At 42.6% G+C, this 19,156-nt stretch overlaps 1 protein-coding gene across 2 annotated transcripts; it reads left to right on the forward strand.

The window, feature by feature from the left end:
- The first annotated feature begins 983 nt into the window (after positions 1–983).
- On the forward strand, positions 984–16,818 carry mnta (MAX network transcriptional repressor a). Of its 2 annotated transcripts, XM_085243332.1 has the most exons (6): positions 986–1,417; positions 6,077–6,683; positions 7,039–7,080; positions 7,284–7,395; positions 12,961–13,153; positions 13,302–16,818. In XM_085243332.1, exons 1-6 carry the CDS (start codon positions 1,345–1,347, stop codon positions 14,075–14,077), a joined length of 1,803 nt encoding a protein of 600 aa, XP_085099458.1. In that variant the 5' UTR covers positions 986–1,344; the 3' UTR covers positions 14,078–16,818. The 2 variants fall into 2 exon arrangements, with proteins under 2 accessions (XP_085099460.1, XP_085099458.1); XM_085243334.1 differs by lacking the exon at positions 7,039–7,080 and having other exon boundaries at positions 984–1,417.
- Positions 16,819–19,156: the final 2,338 nt, after the last annotated feature.

Below are 19,156 nucleotides of genomic sequence, written 5' to 3' on the forward strand. Positions count from 1 at the left end.
AGTGAAACTGCCCTTCAGTGTCAACTAGTTTAATCCTTGAGATATCCTAATTTAAAAAACCAAGTGAAGTTTCAACAGTATTTCTCAGTTTTTCCCGCATGATGAAGAAACCTTGCAACAAGAGTCTTTGGGCTTAAATTTTATGTGTAAACAAATGTGTAAAATTCTGGTAACATCACAAAAATGTCCAGTGAACCCACTATAAAAAACAACAAAACAACATATATTTCTATAGTGAAAAAAGCGGGAGGTTTTCTGCCACTTGATTATTTATCTACTACTTAATTACTTTAGTGTAGTATGAATCACCATGGGGAAGCTGTGAAACATGTAAATGCAGTAAAAAGTCCAAAATGTATGCCCTCCTTCATGACCAGTGGGCCAAACTTGAGTTGTTGGCAGTCTGATTGTGACCCCTGAGCCTTATGTTTCACAGGGGTTAAAGAGTGGAAGTAATCTTTAGATGTAGGAACCAATCATAGTATAGAAACACTTACACATGAACAGAAATGTAAAAGTAAAATGAAGACATTATACAGACAGACAGGATTATATTATTTATGTACACAGAGGTGTTATGATGCAACTGTTGGAACTAGCACTTGCAGTTATTAGATGCAGGGCTCAGTCTACCCCGTGACTGCTTGGTTTTTTGCTTGGTTTTTACTTTTAACGTGCCCGTACGCCTGATGCACGCTCGTAAACTCCCAGCATGTGACCCTGACGTGCCAAACAAAGCACGCCGACTGTTCTCCGCGCTGATTGGCTGGTGGACACAGCGCCAATAAGATGTAAATTTACCGCAGTCAAGCAAACTGTCGACCTTTCGTTCACACAGAACAACTACGCGGTGACAACTTGTAGTCATCGGTTAGTCAAACATCAAGCCGCGAGAGGGCGGCACGTGAGACACTTAACAGAACAAGCCGCCGTTATAAGCGGCAACATTTTTGATACATTTTCTGCGTGTGGCGGACGTGACTCGTGAAGAGAGCTCCACGAGACCGAAATCACCCGAACCCCGCTCCGTGTTTTCCCGTCGCTTCCCTCGTATGCACGCGGTGAGGGAGGGCGTTTGTCTGTGGGCGGTTACAAACGCTGCGTGATTCACAAACCTTATTTGTTCGTACTACTTTGAGCGCCATCTTGTTTGTAACTCTTCTACGTAAGTGGTAGAGTTTCTACTGAGGGGGGTATCGGATTACCCTCTTTTTTTTCTCCTTCCTCCCCCCTACCCCACCCTCAGCTTCAGACCGGGAACCTCTCCCTGTGGCAGGCTATACGCACAGGCGCGTCTGCTTTACAGCCTTTTCTCCGAAAAAAAGTATTTTCAAGCGGACAGAAATGAGCATCGAAACGCTTCTGGAAGCGGCCAAGTTTTTGGAATTTCAAGCCCAGCAACAACAGAAAGCACGTGGTAAGTTTGTCTTTTATTGGGGGAAAAAAGATAAAATAAATAAAAGCTCGCTCGTTTTTCACACTCTGACAGTCAGGAGTGGGAACCAGTCCACCCATTCAGTGAAAGGTTTAGTCTCCGAGGTAAGAGGAAACCCTGCCTGTGGCTCATTTACCAGCACAGTGTCTGAACTGATTCCGTTTGTCACGTATGCATTTAAAGACCGTTTCAGTCTTCCTAGTTTTACTTTCATTCCGGTTTTAGAGTGGCTGCTGTGGATCTGCTCTCTTCATGTCAAGATTGAGGTCAGGTCTCAGACAGGCAGACAGAGACGGGCTTCTGCTGCAGTGTCAGGGGTTACTGCATCGAAACCTGCTGCATAGACACTTAACGTGCTGCTCGGCCGCGTCACCGCGCGCCTTCCTGTATTTCTGAGTATCTGCACGCGCTGCTGCGGAACATTAAAAATAAAAACAAAACACGGTCCGATGAAGGGCGGTGGCGCGCGGAGTGCCAGGCTCGTTTTACATAATGACCTGACATCGTCCGCTGGGGATCAAGTGACTCTGGCATTCAGGTTCCCCCTCCTCTTCCCTCCCACCCCAGCAGTCTGCGCCCCCTCAGTCCCTCCGCGCGCCTTCCGGATATCAGGTGTTGTAGTGACTCTGCGTACCTGTGTGTTTCGGTGTTACTGTCGATTCTTAATACATAAAAAAGCAAAATCACAAACTCCCCTGGCTCTCCAGACTCTTGTGGAGGGCTTTGAGTGTCAGTCGATGACGTGAACAACAAACCACGCCCCTGTAGTTTAAAAAGCATAGATGGTTACGCCCCTTCCACCACGTGCGTGCCGGGCAACCCCTCCCAAAGATCGTTAATAAAGCAGATGGCTCACTCCGGTATTCCATCCGTGTAAACTACATCCGGAGAGAATTAACAAGCGTTACGTTTTTATATTTACAACTTCATTCAGCTCTGGAGTCAACAAACTCTTCATGTGAGATTACTATTCAGGTTTCTTGTGATGTCATGCTGCACATCGCTTAATGACTGGATTATGCGTCAGTGAGAAATCTACTGCATAACTTACTACGTAACCAGAAACTCCTCTAAACCCTACGCCGTAACCTGACGTGCACTTCCTGAGAAATGTGACGACATATAGGGTCAACGCAGCCTGCAAAAAGTCGAGTGGCGTGGGAGGTTGGGATGTAGGGTCGAACAATGTTACGTTGTTACGACGTAAATTTCCTGCAGTAGTCTAAATCACGTGTAACTGTCCATCGTATTGGATGTGATATAACCACTGGTTGCTAAGGCAAGCCATATATTCCCTGACAGGTTGGCAGTGGCTAAAGGAGGCTCAGTTCCAAAGGTGGTGAAAACCTAGTAGAAATTGCTTCAGGTGCACGAAATCACTTGGAATCACTGACCAGTTCATGACCCTTTGTGACTGGGGCTCTTTTAAAAAATAATTTTCCTCTGGACCAGTGGTTGACAGATGGTCACACTGGTCTCTAGCCTTATGTGTCTGTGGCCTTATTTACTTGACTGTCACCATGATTGTCACACATCCAAATGGCAGACGAGTTAATGTCACATGTCTGCAACTCTTTACATGCAGTTACACTCCAATAAATCAATGTATCTTGCATGGATCGCTATAGCTGTCAACATATTGTGTTTGCACTGCATATTAAAAGGAAACAAACCTATCAGAGTTGTTTACGTTTGCATAGCTGTGAGGTGTAGTTACAGTTTGGGGAAGGTGCAGGTTGAGCTACCTCAGACAGCCCTAACGCTAACATCAGACCTGCTGAAAAAGTGCATTACACTTCCTGCGCCGTTTAAGCTTGGCCGCCAACAGATCAGCCCTTTGGTTGAATGCTGATTTTTACATATTCTGTAGCTCTTTACATATTCGTGAATGAAAAGTAGCCTTTTGGCTAATTCTGGCATATTTACATTGATATGTTCATGAATAGTTAAATTCATCATTACGGAGAGAGTCCACGCAGGCTCGGAGTGAGAGATCCTGTTTTTTTTCCTGTCTCAGCTGCTCCTGCCTGGTGCATTCTAAGCAGGCGCCTTCTCCTCCTCCTCCTCCCTCTCTGCTACTGTAGAGCAGGTCACTGTGTGCAGGAAACTAGGCCAGTGTTCCTCTATGTACTGCTGCAGTTATATAATGCATATAGAAAACCTGCTTGTTTTTTGTAAGTGTTTCATGGGTTTCCTTTCAGAAAAGACCCCTCTATGTGTTTATGTCAACAAAACAACATTAAATTGTCAGAACTCATAACTGTGCATGCAACAGCTTATGAAAGCTGTCCACTGCAACTGGAACATCTTGTTCTTTCGTATGTTTTTACCGCTGAAGAAAAGACTTTTCAGTGTAACAGGACATGTTCATACACTGGAAAAAATACACTGAAATGCTTAAAGTAACACTGTTAAAATTTCTCTAGAGCTTTTTAGAGCTGGATAGAATATCTCCTTCCTCCATCACATTATTTTATTTTATTTTTTTACAGTCACAGTCATTGATAAAGTGACATTAGTGTTTTAAAATGTAAAATCATAACAGTATGTGCTGCTTTTTCTTAGATCTAAATAACCTACCAGATCTGTGAAAGATCTGTTTTAAAGCAGGGCTATAATGTTCTGAACTTTGAACCCTCAAAATGTGAGCATGTATATTTTAAACTGATTATACATGCATAACAAGTAGTATCTGTCACATTATTTATTTATTTATTTATTTTAAACAAACAAAATTTGAAGTTAATTTAAAGACTGACCGATAAAAGGTTGTGATTTTGAGAAATATTAGAGAAACCTGCTCTTAATCCTAACTGATTAAACAAGCTGACCTCATACGTCATGCTCTGGTGCCAGGCGGTTAGATCCATTAATTCCTGCTTTTATCAATGTTGGTGTTTTAGAGATGTGTTCATTCAGCTTCAAATAGTCTTTGATGTTAACAGGTGAGAATATTCCTAGTATTTTGTACACTCTATTTGAAGGCGAGCTTACATTATGATGCAACAAACTACATTATCTAAACCCGGATTTTTTTTTTTGTCGCTTCATACAATCTTATTGTGCGTAGCTATGTAGAATTTTACATACAATGTAGCTATTGTATGTAAATGTATAATAAAAACAGACTGTAAACTTGTAAATCATTGAAACCCCCCTTTTGTGTATTTAAAAGGTACAAAGACAACATTTCACATTTTGAAACTTAAGAAATGTTACTGGGGTTGTTTTTTTTTTTGTCTTTAGTGGGAAGGTTTCAGTGACTTTTTTGGATGTTGTGTATCTAATAAACATTTGTTATTTTATTTTTTAGAGTGACTTAGCACCTAATTTCTGGGAGACAGCTGTGTTGTTGTCGCTCACTGTCGTCATCATTTATGTGAACTTGTTTTCAGTGGTTTGGGGTGAAGTCTGTGGTGCCGCTGTAGCTTCAGCTCTGCAGTGAACGGATGAGTGTGTACTGCTGCAGCGTCCTGATCGCATTTATAACGATGTTGATGACAGCTACTTGTATCTGACATTTTCTAACTGTGAACATGAGCTGCCATAGCAACTAGAGTCCCTTTCCACAGCATCTATACAGTGTGGAGGGGGTGTGCTTTAGATGACTGGACAGCCCCGTAAGACGCATTTAGACTGACTCGTGTTTTACAAAAATACTGAAGCTGATCACTTTTCAGTTAGATTTATCTGTACGAATCTTTCACATGGCTGTAATCACAGTTTATTTAATAGTAATCAAAACGTGCAGTCATTTTAAAGCTGGCTCAATGAGATCTGCAGTGTATTAACTGTTATAAACATGCCTTTACAGATAAACCTAACCTGGACATGCGTCTTGGTAATAAAGAGACCCTCGGGCTTTGTTAGTAGAGATCTAGAGTGTACTTGCACTCACTTCCCCAGCACAACTCAGTCAGTGGACTGTGACCAGGATTACATTACAGCGAAATGTACCTCTATTAAAGCAAAAAACTTCTTTTGTGAAGACATGCTCAAAGCTAGGCAACATTTTTGTGGATGTGAAAATGCATGTACAGATAAAACACAAAGTAGGAACAGCAAGAGAGAAGAGCCTGAAACCTGAAAGCTCAGACTTTCATTTCTGCTTGTTGTAATTACATAACAACAAAGATTCTCCTGTAGAGCCACTTTGACTTACAACTGGATGTTTCAATAATATTAATAATATTAACAATAATACTTCATCACTTTACGTGTAACAGGCGTCACCGTTATGGAATATGTTTGTGCTCTTTCTGTTGTGGCACAGATGAAATGAAACTTGCTACTGTCATGGTTTTACACAAGTTTTAGGTTTAGTTAAAAAACCATCTGTTGGTGTCATGTGCAAATATACCTGCAGCTTTGAGTGTCAAACACTTCTTGTTTCGCTGATTTACTATAATTAAGATGAGCAGGACTAATGTCACTGAGCTGGTACAGCATAACATGCCAAACAAGGCCTTCTACCAGACCTTTCTAGAAATGACCCTGGCTTATTTCCTTTCACATACTCCCAAAATCTATCAGTACTGTTAGTGCTAACAGATTTAGAAAGCTCAAAGGGTTGTTGCTGCATTTTTGTGTATGTGTGTATAGATGGGATTGGTTGTATTAACGGCTGTGTTTTTCCCACAGAGGATGAAAAGGAGAAGCTGCGTCTGCAGCACCTGAAAGAGCAGAGCCACCCTAATGTGAACTCCACAATCCACATCAACAATGTTTCTAAAGCAGAGGAGCTCCACATGGAGTCCCGTCCCTCACCCATACCATCAGCTCTGTCCCCTCCCTCTGTCCCCATTACAGTCATCCCGATACCTGTGGTCACCCCCAACCTTACAGGCTCACCTACTCTACCTGTTACCACGCTCTCCCCTCCTGCTGCTCCTCCACTGGCCTCCCCAAAAACAGACTCTCATCCCCCTCTGGAGCAAAGTGCAGCAGCTCTACTCTGGTCTCCACAGCCCAAACCTGACACCCAAACCATGGTGACTGCCAACCACAAGCAGCCGATACAAAACCACCACCTTCAGCCGCAGCTCGTCACCCAAACCAACAACACTAAACTACACCAGCAGCTGGTTCAGCGCTATCCGGGTACCATCGTCTCGCCCATACAGCAGCAAGCCTTACTGCCCCATTCAGGCCCCTTGCTTCAGCAGGCCCCTCTGCACAATGGCCCCGTCAGCCGGGGAAGTCCTCCTGATGACAGTCGCCACCTAGACAGCAAGAAGAGGCCTGGAGGGTAAGTCTGACCTTTTAACTCAGTATTGTTTTACTGAGGATCAATTTAAATCAGTCCTTAAAATGCAGAAAAAATAATAACTAGGAGTCCAGATTACAGACGTACTGAAACGGTGTCATCAGTAATCTTCTGTGGTCCACTCAGATAATTATAAGATTAGATTAGATTCCACTTTGCACGGGTGCTATTACGATAATTTGGATGAGATGATAAATTCACTCACTTACTGTCATTGATCTGCCTGCTCCCAAAACTAAGAAACAGGTTCTTTGATTCATTTTTTGGGGGGTTAATTTTTTTATTATTTCAATTTTGTTGCCCTTTTAAACATCACAATTTTACTGTGCTCTTGCAGGGCTGGTACAAGAGAGGTGCATAACAAACTTGAGAAAAACAGGTAGGGTCACCCCTTTCCCCAAAAGCATTTGCCAATAGATTCTTTTTTTTTTCCTGAAAACTTTACTTATTGGTAGAGCTTCAATTTTGAAATGTGCTTCATATTTTAATCAGAGGACTCCCAAATAGAGATGTTGTTTTATTAAAGTGAGCTTTACCATTAGCGCTGTCTAAAGTACCTTCTATTTGTCTTGGGTCTGTCAGACGAGCACACCTGAAGGAGTGCTTCGAGACGCTGAAAAAGAACATCCCGAACATTGATGAGAAGAAAACCTCCAACCTGAGTGTCTTAAGAAGTGCACTGAGATACATTCAGGTGAGCTTGTGATGTCTCCAAAGTTCAAAGTTTTATTACCTTCAAATTCCACGTTGGCGTATCTGGTATTGGTAATCATTAGTATCCGATTGGTGTTGGTAGATTTTAAAATCTTCTTGAATTTCATTAGTTAGATTTTTATTGGCTGTTTTGTTACTCAATGTTAATATTTATTTTACCCTTTTCTGTACAGTGGGTTGTGACCACCTGTCTGTGAAAAGCACTTATTAAATAAACTCTCTTATTATATTGTTTTAACAGCTAGATAAATACAACCACAAACCAAAAAAATTAAATCACAATTACAGAAATTACAGATTTAAAAAGCAACAATTGAAGCGCCACCAGTAACAAGTGGCCTGAACCTCCTATCACCTGTTTTTGTTTAGCAATGTTTCACTGGAATGCACAAAACATCCACAAAGGCGATGCCTTGTACTTTATTCCCCATGAATGCAACTCGTATAGGGAGGCTGTAACACGTCACTGATGATTGCTCGCTCTTTCCTCACTGCTAACAAAGCTGTTACACTGTGGTGTTATTGACCCCCAGTCTTACTGGATACATTTACAATCTTACTGCGTTTAAGATCCTTAGTTGCAGAGAAAAACATCAGACAGCAGCAAGTTTAAACACAGTGATGTATTTAGATCCTTCCTGAGTCTCTAAGACTTCCTCATTTATACCTTTTTTTTCTTAAGTGTGCGAGTGTTTCAACGAGTGACTCGCCATTTCTATGAGTCAAGCTCTCCCGGTTAGAGTATGCTGGCTGTAAACAGCTGGCGCAAAGGTCTGCCACTGGTCTAGTGTAACTTTCAGACTGACTGTGCTGCTGAGTGTGTCCGTTTTTATTGTAGGTCATTTTTCCAATACACTAATCCAGGAGGCGATAAAACAATATCTCTGTTGCGTTGCTTTTATAGATTTGCGTTTTACAATTACAGTTGCATGATCTGTGTGTTTGAGTGTGCCCAAATGTGGTTAGCGGTTTGCTGTTTAATTTGCATAATAATAAAACACTTACACGGTTTTAGACATTTGGTTGTCATGCGTTGTTGTTTATGAGCCTGCAGTTGTTCATTAACCGACCGTGGTGCAGGTTTACTGATGTGTACACCGAGGAGGACGGCATGCTGCTGCTTGACTGTGAGATGCAGCAGGCTGGTTATTCCTCTGTGCGCGTGGATGCTGAGGGAAACTAGGACAGCGTGGGTGCACAGCTCGTCACCCAGTCTCCCTCCCTGTGCCCCTCTCTGTGATTAAGCAACATGCTGTGCGTGTTGTGTTCGACAGGCTTGTGCGTCTTTTCCTCCAATCAGCAGCTGAGCTGGACATGCTTGACACAAACAGAGCAAGGGAAACTTACATAATTGATGATGCTTATATGTGGAAGTGAAGAGTATAATAAAGAGTAGTACGAAGCAGTTAACCCAGTACTGGAATAGTGTTACAGGCCACAACAGTGTGTCGTGCCTCTTTGTCACGAGGGTCTTTTTCATTGGCCAGGCTGGTGGTGTTTTGTTTTGGAGGGGTGGAGTAAAAGATGTGAGTGCTGGGTGATAGGATGCCTTAAAAAAAAAAAAAAAAAAGGCAGAACACGTGCGAGCACTGGCATCTTGACATGGGAGGTACAGACGCATGTCCTGCCTGCATGCACCTCATTCCCGAAACTCTGCACACTCCTCCCTCCCCGTCCCTGTCCTTGTCCTCCTCTGGGCTGGCAGCAATGAAGCAGCCTGCACAGAAAAACACTGAGCTTAGAGGTCTGAATAAGAGGCTTTCAGCTCAGCACTCTGCCGCTTTTATTTTTACATCTTATTGTAAGTTTGTAAATGAGCAAAGTTTCTATGAAAATAAGTGGTAACTGGAACAGTTTTAGTGGTTTTCCAGTGAAAGGCGCAAACTTGGCTAACAGCTACATAGGTCAACTTCCACTTCCTTATTACATTTCAAATGAAGATGACTCAACATCTGTGACCAGAAAATCTTACATGTGAACCAATTGTTTTCCTTTTTAATTATAGCAGTCGCGCTAATAGAGCTGTAAGAGGGTTTTTTGCTTTACTTTAGAGACAACATGTAGCAGGCTTTCCTCTGAGCCCGTAGTGGTGTCGCGAAAGCCGAGGCTGTAAAATAAGCCCTGATGCATTAGCGCTCCTCCTCTCCACTCCCCCTCCTTCCCTCCAGCCTGCCTCTCTGAGCTTTTAAGGCCACATGAGCAGCAAGCACATGGCTAGCCTGAGCCGCGTGACGTCACCCCCCCTGTGCTGGGCCCCCACCCAGCACTGCAACATGCAGGACTTGCTGTACCACCAGGCTTAGCCGCCCGCAGCAGGGAGGGAGCATGGAGCAGTAAACATAAGGCTCAGCTTACTCCACACGCGCTTCACTTCCTCATGAAAGCTGACTGAACTTGTTCCTCCACTGCTTGTCCGCAAATGCCAGCATGAAAAGTGCTGTACTCTCTGCTAGATGAAGATAAGCTAAAAATTTATTTATCTTTTGATATTTTTAGCATAGTCACTGTGGACTTCATGGCATATTTCCTTTGAAAGGTTGCCTGACAAGATAACTGTACTAGTTCTTTTGATATTTTCATTTTTGTTCATCCTTAACATTAAAAAAAGCTGGCCCCCTTCAGCTTTCTGACGACTCGGCTCTTAACCGCAATGAGGTAAATAGGCCAGCTATGACCAACACAAGCTTACACACAAAGGATTGGTGTGCAAAAGTAGGCATTTTATTTCCACAGACAGACTTTTTATTGTTAAAGTCGGGCACCACGTGAAACCCTCTGCTCCAGCTTGAAGGCAGACTAAGACAAGGGTTTATGGTTACCACAGTGTCATAAGACCTGTGTGCAGGAACCCGATCAGTGGAGCAGCATGTCTGCAACGTGGCCTCCTGTGCTCCTGGCCCTTTAAGACAACCCAGCCTTGTGCTGTCTGTTCACGGCTGCTGCAAAAGTGAGTCAGTGAGTACAGCTTGTATTGCTCTCTTTCAATCCCCTGTTATCTGTGGCCCTCCCTCTCCCTTTTTCTGCGGGGCCATGTGCTCGGCCCTCGCATTGCTTGTGACAATAATGCTTCAGCAGTGTTTACCTCCCATGCGCACGCACACACATGCACGCACACACAGTTCTGTGGTAAGAACTCTTCCCTGGAAAAAGGAGGAGGTCTGAATGCAGTCATGTGCAAAGAATCCAAGCATACCTGGCACATTGTGTCCTACCAATCTGGTGACATGTTTAACATGGTGATGAAGTCACGTGGGGCCCATCTGCTGCTGGCTTGTTTATCAGGTGTATGCGGTTAATCTCAGGCTAGCTGTGTCTAAAAAGGCGAATGTGGCGTTGGCTCTCAGCAGTTCAGTGGGTCTCTGTGTCTGTGGAGCATTTCTCCACTCTCTCATTCTCTCTTTATGAGTCATCACTTAAAGCTGTAAGCTTGTAGCGCTACTCGCGTAAGGCTGTCAGCTACATGAGGGTAAAAAAGAAGGCGGCCAGACCTTTTTGGACATCACGTTAAATTTTCCTCACCAGAGTAGGTTTTGACAGAAATGTTTACACACTAAGAGGCTGTTAGAAACCTAAATCGCACCTCTCGCACATGAAGGTGTGTGCCATCTTTTAGGATTTCAGACAAAATGTTGACATTTTTTCAGGAGTTTCCCTGACAACCAGAGATGGGGGGCATTTTAGCACATCTTGTGTAGAGACGAAGGATGTTTTTAATCCGTACAGTGAGGCGGTGCTCTTTATGGCTGGTTACAAGTTGCACATCTGTGTCCAGATGTTTAACAGTGCATGCTAAGGAGCACCTTACTCAGTGAACAGTAGTGTACATGTCTGTCCTGCTATTTAAAATCTGCATGTCCAAACTATATCTCCATTAATCAATAATATTAAAATACAAAGTTGGGATCCCTGTCCTTGTGAATGAGATGGTGCAATACCTGAATTCTTGGAGTTTTCATTAAATTAAGAGTTGTTCCATGTAACAATTATTTTAAAACAGAACTAGGCTACTAACCCTGATCCTAGATAACTTTAGGTCTATTTGGGAGCAAGGACACAGATTTTCCAACTGTAAAAAAACCTGCTCTGGTCACAATAAAAGCAGTTTAACTTAAAGATAAGAAACAGCTTGTTTATGTGGATTTGAGCTAAACTGAAATATGAACGGGACTTCTTCTGAGCTTCTATTTGTGTTTAAGTTACTGAGAAGCAGCCAAAGCACAGACCACTTGGCCCATGCATGTCTAATCCTGGATCAGGATTTGAGACAGGTGCTGAATCACACAAGGCCCGCCTTTTGTCCCCTTTTGCTATTTATGTACATGTGCATTGTGCTGTAGGCGCACACGCTCATAATGCACATGCAGGAATGCACTTAAACCGAAGTAGGCCAGAAGCCACCTACACACGACTTAAATCATACACATGATTACTTGCACATTTACTGTATCGCCACACTGTACACGGTAGGATGAACACTAACAGGAAGTCCACCCTTTATGATAGCAAGTCATCAGGTTGCTGGTAAAGGGTTTCAGACTGTGTCATTTCCCTGAGCCTCTCCCACAGAGAGCGTGCTGAATACTTTGACCAGGCTGCATGTGACATGCAATAAATTATATATAATTAAAGACTTCTGAAGTACTTTAAAACGGGAATACTTAAAAACAAGTCTGCTGATCATGTACCGGTTGCCATAATTTCACTTTTCCTCCTGATGTTGCACGCTAAACATAAAAAACATAAAACCAGTCACTGTCAATAGTAAAATTCATGTATTCACATTTTATAAATGTGTATTTATAAACGCAGACACAAATGCTAAATACCAAAAGTATAAGAACATAATGCAGGACGGCCCCTTTCTGAGTAATATGCTTCATTGCTAGTTGGAACCTTTGATGAATTGCTTTAAACTATGTTTTAAATGTTGTTGCTGGAAATGTGGCTTTCATTGTAACAAATTTATATTTTTTTCTGATAGAAGTAATCAGTTATAATGTATAACAGTTTTCTTTCATTAATCTCTTCTTCTTATTATTTTGAATTTGGAAAATTGGCTATTAAATAAACCATTTCTCCACTTTATTAGAGAAGTACGAGTTCAAATAGACCCAGTAGAGTCAAAGTTCATTCCACTGGTGCACTTTGACGTTTTCCTCAAATAAGTAGTGCTGCAGATTTTCTCTCCTCCACCCTCTGTGCACACGAGTGATATCTAATTTCATATCAACATCTTTGACAAAATCAGAAACGGGTCATTTTAACTCCTCGCTAATTTTAGAGGTTGAAGTGGTGAAATCTGTTAAATACTATTAAGACTAATATAAAATCAATGTGAATCTTTACAGTATTGCTTCAAGCATGACCTTGGACTTGAGTAAAAACCTCTCTGACAGCTTCACAAAGAAAATTCCTGTGGTTCTCTTCTATTGGATGAATTTATTACACAGTAAATATGACCTTAACGTTTACCCTGCGGACTTTTTCCTGTGTAATTCATAAACCAGTTCTGAGTTTTACCATTGTTTTCTTTTCCTCCTTGCAGACATTAAAGCGCAAAGAGAAGGAGTATGAGCACGACATGGAGCGTCTGGCCAGAGAAAAGATCGCTACCCAACAGCGACTAGCAGAGCTGAAGAATGATCTTAGCCAGTGGATGGATGTGATCGAGATCGACCGCATCCTCCGACAGACAGTGCAGCCGGAGGAGGACCAAGCTTCAACCTCCACAGCCTCGGGTAGGCAGACTGGAGGGATTGGTGGGATTATGTTCACTCTCAACTGCATGTCTGTAAATCTCCCTAATACACAACCAAACACTGTTTCAGATTAAGTCATGTAATTATATATGTAATTAATGAATTCCATAATTTGTTGGTGTTGCAGAAGGTGAAGACATCATGGATGACGATCTGGACGAAGAGCCTGCGCCAAGAGCACCCACTGCCTTACCCACCGTGCCTCAAATCATGAAACCTGAGCTGCGCACAACTGCAACACCTACTCAAGTCCTAACTGTGATGCCCACCACCACTACCTCCTTCACCACCCCACACAACCAGCGCAAAGCCCCTCAGCACCAGCCTCAGTCGCTACTAGTGACCCCTCCACAGCCACTGTCTAAACCTGCAGCTCCACCAACGCTCACTGCCACTACATCCAGCACACCTTGTCAGCTGTCAAATCCCACCCAGACACAGATGGTGACCACACCCAGTCTGCACCCCACAGTTATTGCTCATGCACCAGTGTCCCACCCTTCGGTCATCCAAGTGATCCCAAGTCAGAGCTCCAAAAACATCGCCCAGCTGGGTCCCTCCACCACCACCAGCTCTGTGCAGTTAGCCCCCGGCCACCAGCCCATCAGCCACATAACCGTGCACCCAGTGGCTCACCTGAGCCAGCATTTACCCACTCTCTACTCTCAGCCGGTGGCTGTCACACAGCCGGCCGTGGTCGGTCACATCACTCAAACAATAAACCATGCTCATGTGAACGGCAGTGCGCCTGCACAGCCAGCTGCCACCATTGTTGGTAAGCAGACAGCAGTGAGCACCCAAATGATGGCTCACCACCCGCAGCTAGTGGGTCAGACGGTGCTCAACCCTGTGACCATGGTAACCATGCCCTCCTTTCCCATCAGCACTCTGAAGCTGGCCTGAACACTGCCAACAGGACCACTGAGCTCCAGACTGTGATCCCCATAACAGGGGTAACGTGATGGAGGGATGTTATTCCCCCATGTTAACAAAGTGACCAAAAACAAGTCCCTGTTCTTAACCTTCCACCTTCTTGTGTGTTGGTTAGTGTTGTGGGAGCACTCAATGGGCCACCTCCCTGCTGTGAACCACGGGCTTCATACCAGGCCATTGACAAGCCAACCGTGTGTGCAGGAGAGCTGCTGGAGACCCTTCTGCTCTGTTTAATTCTCACTTAAAAGCATTAAAGTGGACACAAAGCTGGGAACAATCCTAAAACTCCTTCTAGACCAGACTACCACATCTTCTAAGATATAAAAGGCTGCATGTGACTGACGGTCATAATGTCGTGTTTGTGTTGTACACAGTGGGCTGATGTGCAGTTTTTGACCTTCACCTGCCTTCCTTTGTTGTTTTAAAGTGAGGCAGTGCGTATTTTCACAGAAGCTAGAAAGAAACGGCCTCACATGGGAAAATGTCGATCTGCTATTATAGAGTCCAGACAGTGTAGGAGCAGAGTGCTGGCCCGCCAAACCCAGCACAGGGAGAATGTGGTTCACAGGAGCCCCTCCTCCTCAGCAGCAGCACATGCTGTAAGGTTGGAGCCAAATCATGGACTGCACTTAGCCGCCTGAGCAGGAGCTGCAGTCCTCGGTGATGGTGCACACAGCAACAGCTCCCCCTGGTGGCTGTTTGTGTTCATAGTCAAACTACCACCTCTGCAACAATGACACAATTCTTCCAGTGAAGAAAAATGATATCACCACATCAGAGTGGCTGAAAAAAAAATATATACAGCTTTGTCAGTTCTAGGCCTAGCCAGGGTGTCTTAGGAGCTTGTCTCTGCCTTTAGCGAGTAATGTTCTGTTGACAGATTGCAGCCAAGATGACAATCAGCACCTTGAATTTTAAGGCTCAAGTGCTCAATCAGAAAAGGGTGGATTTCTCATTTCTGCCTCAAGTGAATGAGTTTAAGTATCTCAGGGTCTTGTTCACAAGTGACAGACTGACTGGTCCAGGCACCGCACCAATCAGTGGTCTGCTGTGGCAAAGAGACAGCTGAGCGCTAAGGCAAAGCTATTCATTTACTGGTTGATCCATTGTTCTACCCACAAACTGTGGTTAGCAACTGAAAGAAATATGAGATCACTGATACAGGTGGCGTAAATGGGCTTCTTTCTAGGCTGTCTTGCTTAGCCTAGACAAGATGAGGAACTCATTCAAGAGGAGCTGAGTCAGATGAGGTGGTTTGGGCATCTGAGTAGGATGCCTCTAAGGTGAACAGTTTCAGGCATGCACAACCAAGAAGACACCCGATGGCAAATCCAGGACATGATATCTCTCAGCTTGCATGGGAAAGCCTTGTTGTCTCCCACACTAGAGGAGTGAGGTCTGGATAGCTCTGCTTAAAGTGCTACCTGTGTCCAGATAAGCAGAAGATTGGGTGGATGGCTGGATTTAGTTTTTAGTGTTTAAAGGACAATCAAATTGTTACTTATTTCTAGTATCTGTCCTTCAAACATACTGGTGATTGTACACTGAGCACAAATACAAGTTAGTGTTTTAGGATAAAACAGTTTGTGTCACAGCTGCTAATGTATTTTAAATATTTTTCATTTTGCAGAGTAGGATTTGTATCTACATCTATATGACCCCCAACCCCAGCAGAGGCGAGTTTATATGTGCTGTGAGACTTAAATACCATGAGGTAAAGGATGTGAATCTGAATACAGAAAGGTCCATAAAATATAGTGATGTGTGTCTATGCTGTCTTGTAGTGCATATGGTAGTAGGGTGTGTGTTTGCATGCCATTAATGCATGCCATGACTGTACTAATGTAGTGATCACTATGAAAGCAAGGACCTATAGCAGTGCTCTCCGATGAGCTTATGAACTTCATTACGTTACTATAGGCGTGTGAAGGATTTCTGACACATTTAAGATTCTGTCATCCATAAAACTGGGGACAAGTATCTGTACAAAGCAACAACAACAGATGACTTTAATGTGTTTATTTGAGGCACTCTCTTTCCAAAGCTGGCACTGTGAACATTTAAAAAGTAGTCTCAATGAACAGCCAACCTGCAGTTTAACGCACTGTGCTCTCTGAATTTAATCTGAATGTACTGATCTGTGAAAACATTTGGAGTGTCGAAACAGGAGTCGAGCCCTTTTTAGAAATGCAGTTACTTTATTAAAGTCTATGTAAAGTGTAACATTACAAACCTGATTTTGTATTTTAAGATTTACTGTCGCTTGTGTCATCACCCCTCGTTTGTTAATTTTATCAAATAGCTTATTTTCTGGGACCATGTACAGTGCTGTATGTGAAGGGGCGATCACTACATTCAATCACATTTGGCCACTTGTTTAAATTATTCACCCCTTCCATGTTTTTGTATCTTGCTCTGATGCAATACGTTGTTTCCTTGCCATCTCTTAGATTTCACACAAACATCTGGGATAAATGGCATTTTGAAATAGTTTTGCAGAGAAACAAAATGCATAAACGTTTCCAGATACAGATGCTTGAAGAAGCAAAAATATACCTGTGTTTTCCCTATGGAGAAAGTTTACATTGTATATAGCCTGTAAATGTTGGGCTTCATTTAGATCTATCTGTATTAAGGTAAAAGCTTGGGAAAATATGTAAAAGTTGAAATTTATAAAAAAGATACTTAATAAATTGTATTATGTTTACAAAGGTCTGAAGTGGCTTCTTTAAACAAAGTGTAGAGAAACAAAGATGGTTTTATATTCAGAGCGCAGTCAAACATTAAACACTGCCTTATCCTTATCCAGTGATGGATACACTGAGGTCATCAGGACTTGTTGACATGTCAGACTGGATGAGCTAAGAACTGAGCCGCTGACTTTCCAGTTGGAGCGACTTTGCCTGCTGAGCCACATTGACTCAGAGAAATAAAGTGGAAAGTTATACTGATATTTGAACGCAGAATTTTTTTCTAATTATTATTAGTTATTTAGCATTAACACTTCTTTAAGTGTTGTTTTGTTCATGCAGTGGTTTGAAACACCAAAGACGATCAGATTAGAGAAATTGCTCTGGTACTTTTACTCCAGAAATATCAGGTTAGGCTAATACTGAAAACAGTAGATAAACTGCAGATATAACGTGGACAAAGAGATCAAGTTACCTCTGTATAATGTGATGCCACTTAGTAGCACACGCTAGCTACATTTTTAACACCTTTTCAAAACCTCTAAAATAAAAGCTGAACATAAGCATTCAAGAGGAGCGGAGTCAGATGAGGTGGTTTGGGCATCTGAGTAGTCCTTTTATACAAGCCTCCTGTAGGAGTTTCATCATTCCAGGATAACTAGATAACAAAGGCTAGTCTAGTCAGGATGTTATGTCACAATTCCCGCAAAAGCCAGGTTAGTCATCATAGCAACTAGACATACAAGTTATACCTATGATTAAAGTTATCTGTATATCTGTTTAGTCAGCTTAAAAGTAAAATAATTTTAATGTTTCAAAACTATTTTCTGATACCTTCAAATTAACGTTTCTACAAGTGGAGGTTGACACAAAAACCTTAACAATGAAAGAGCTTGTCAAAGACAGACAATGCAACTATTAAAAATTACACTTGCTTGACACTTCACACAGTTGTTGGTGTCAGACAGGCTGCTCTGAGTATTTCAGAAAAAGCTGATGTACTGGGATCTTCCCCACACACCCATGTCTACAGTTTACAGAAAGAAAAGATCTTCTGTGTGTGTTGTTAATGCTAGAGGTTAGAAAAGAAAGGCCACACTGCAACAGTAACTGCATACCTTGGTTGTAACAACTAGGGTATGCAGAAGAGCAACTCCAAATACCCAACACGCTGACCATGGAAGCAGATGGCTTACAACAGCAGAAGGCCACTCTTGCCAGCTGTATAATAATTTGCACACTCACCAAAATTAGATGATAAAAGATTGGAAAAATGTCACCTGACCCAAGTCTTGATCTCCACTGCAACAGCCAGACGGAAGTGTCATAAATGGCATAAAATCTTCCTGCCTTGTATTGATGCCTTATGCTGGTGTAATGGTGAGAGTAATTTTCTTGGTCCACTCTGGGCCCCACAGTACCAACTGAGCATCGTTTAAAGCATACCTGAATATTGTTGCTGGCTATGTCGATCCTTGTATGACCACAGTAGAACAATCTTCTAATGGCTACTTCCAGAAGGATAACACACCACGTCACAAAGTTAAAATCATCTCAAAACATGAACATGACACCAAGTTCACGGTTCTCAGACGACCTCCACAGTTACCAGATCTCAATCCAGTAGCGTGCCTTTTTTGATTTGTCAGCTTCACACAAATTTGCAGCAACTGTGTGATGCCATCATATCAACGTGGACCAAAATTGCTGAGGAACACTTCTAACATCTTCTTGGATCCATGAAGCAATAAGACAGCTCTGAAGACAAAAGTAGGTCCACGGTACTAGAAAGGTGTACCTAATGAAGTGGCCAGTGATTCCATCTTTCACACTAGCAACAAATTTAATTGAGATATCATTATTAAACAAAAAAATCAAAAACAATTTACCGAGGTAAAGTGACTGGTAATACAGGGTGGGCCATTTATATGGATACACTGTAATAACATGGGAATGGTTGGTGATATTAAAGTCCTGTTTGTGGCACATTAGTATATGTGAGGGGGCAAACTCCTCAAGATGGGTGGTGACCATGGTGGCCATTTAGAAGTCGGCCATATTGTTTTTTTCAATAGGAAGAGGGCCATGTGACACATCAAACTTATTGGTAATGTCACAAGAAAAACAATGGTGTGCTTGGTTTCAACGTAACTTTATTCTTTCACGAGTTATTTACAAGTTTCTGACCACTTATAAAATGTGTTCAATGTGCTGCCCATTGTGTTGGATTGTCAATGCAACAGTCTTCTCCCACTCTTCACACACTGATAGCAACACCGTAGGAGAAATGCCAGCACAGGCATCCAGTATCCGTAGTTTCAGGTGCTGCACATCTCGTATCTTCACACCATAGACAATT

This window comes from Mchenga conophoros, linkage group LG14 (genome assembly GCF_057382185.1).
Source record: "Mchenga conophoros isolate Kocher_MC1m ecotype Shallow Benthic linkage group LG14, M_conophoros_male_GT1.1, whole genome shotgun sequence".
In the NCBI taxonomy this organism is placed as follows: Eukaryota; Metazoa; Chordata; class Actinopteri; order Cichliformes; family Cichlidae; genus Mchenga; species Mchenga conophoros.

Coding starts and splice junctions, on each gene's coding strand:
- mnta (XM_085243332.1), top strand. CDS start 1,345: ATGAGCATCGAAACGCTTCTGGAAGCGGCCAAGTTTTTGGAATTTCAA. Junction 1,418..6,076: donor GCAACAACAGAAAGCACGTG/GTAAGTTTGTCT, acceptor TTTTTCCCACAG/AGGATGAAAAGGAGAAGCTG. Junction 7,396..12,960: donor GTGCACTGAGATACATTCAG/GTGAGCTTGTGA, acceptor TCCTCCTTGCAG/ACATTAAAGCGCAAAGAGAA.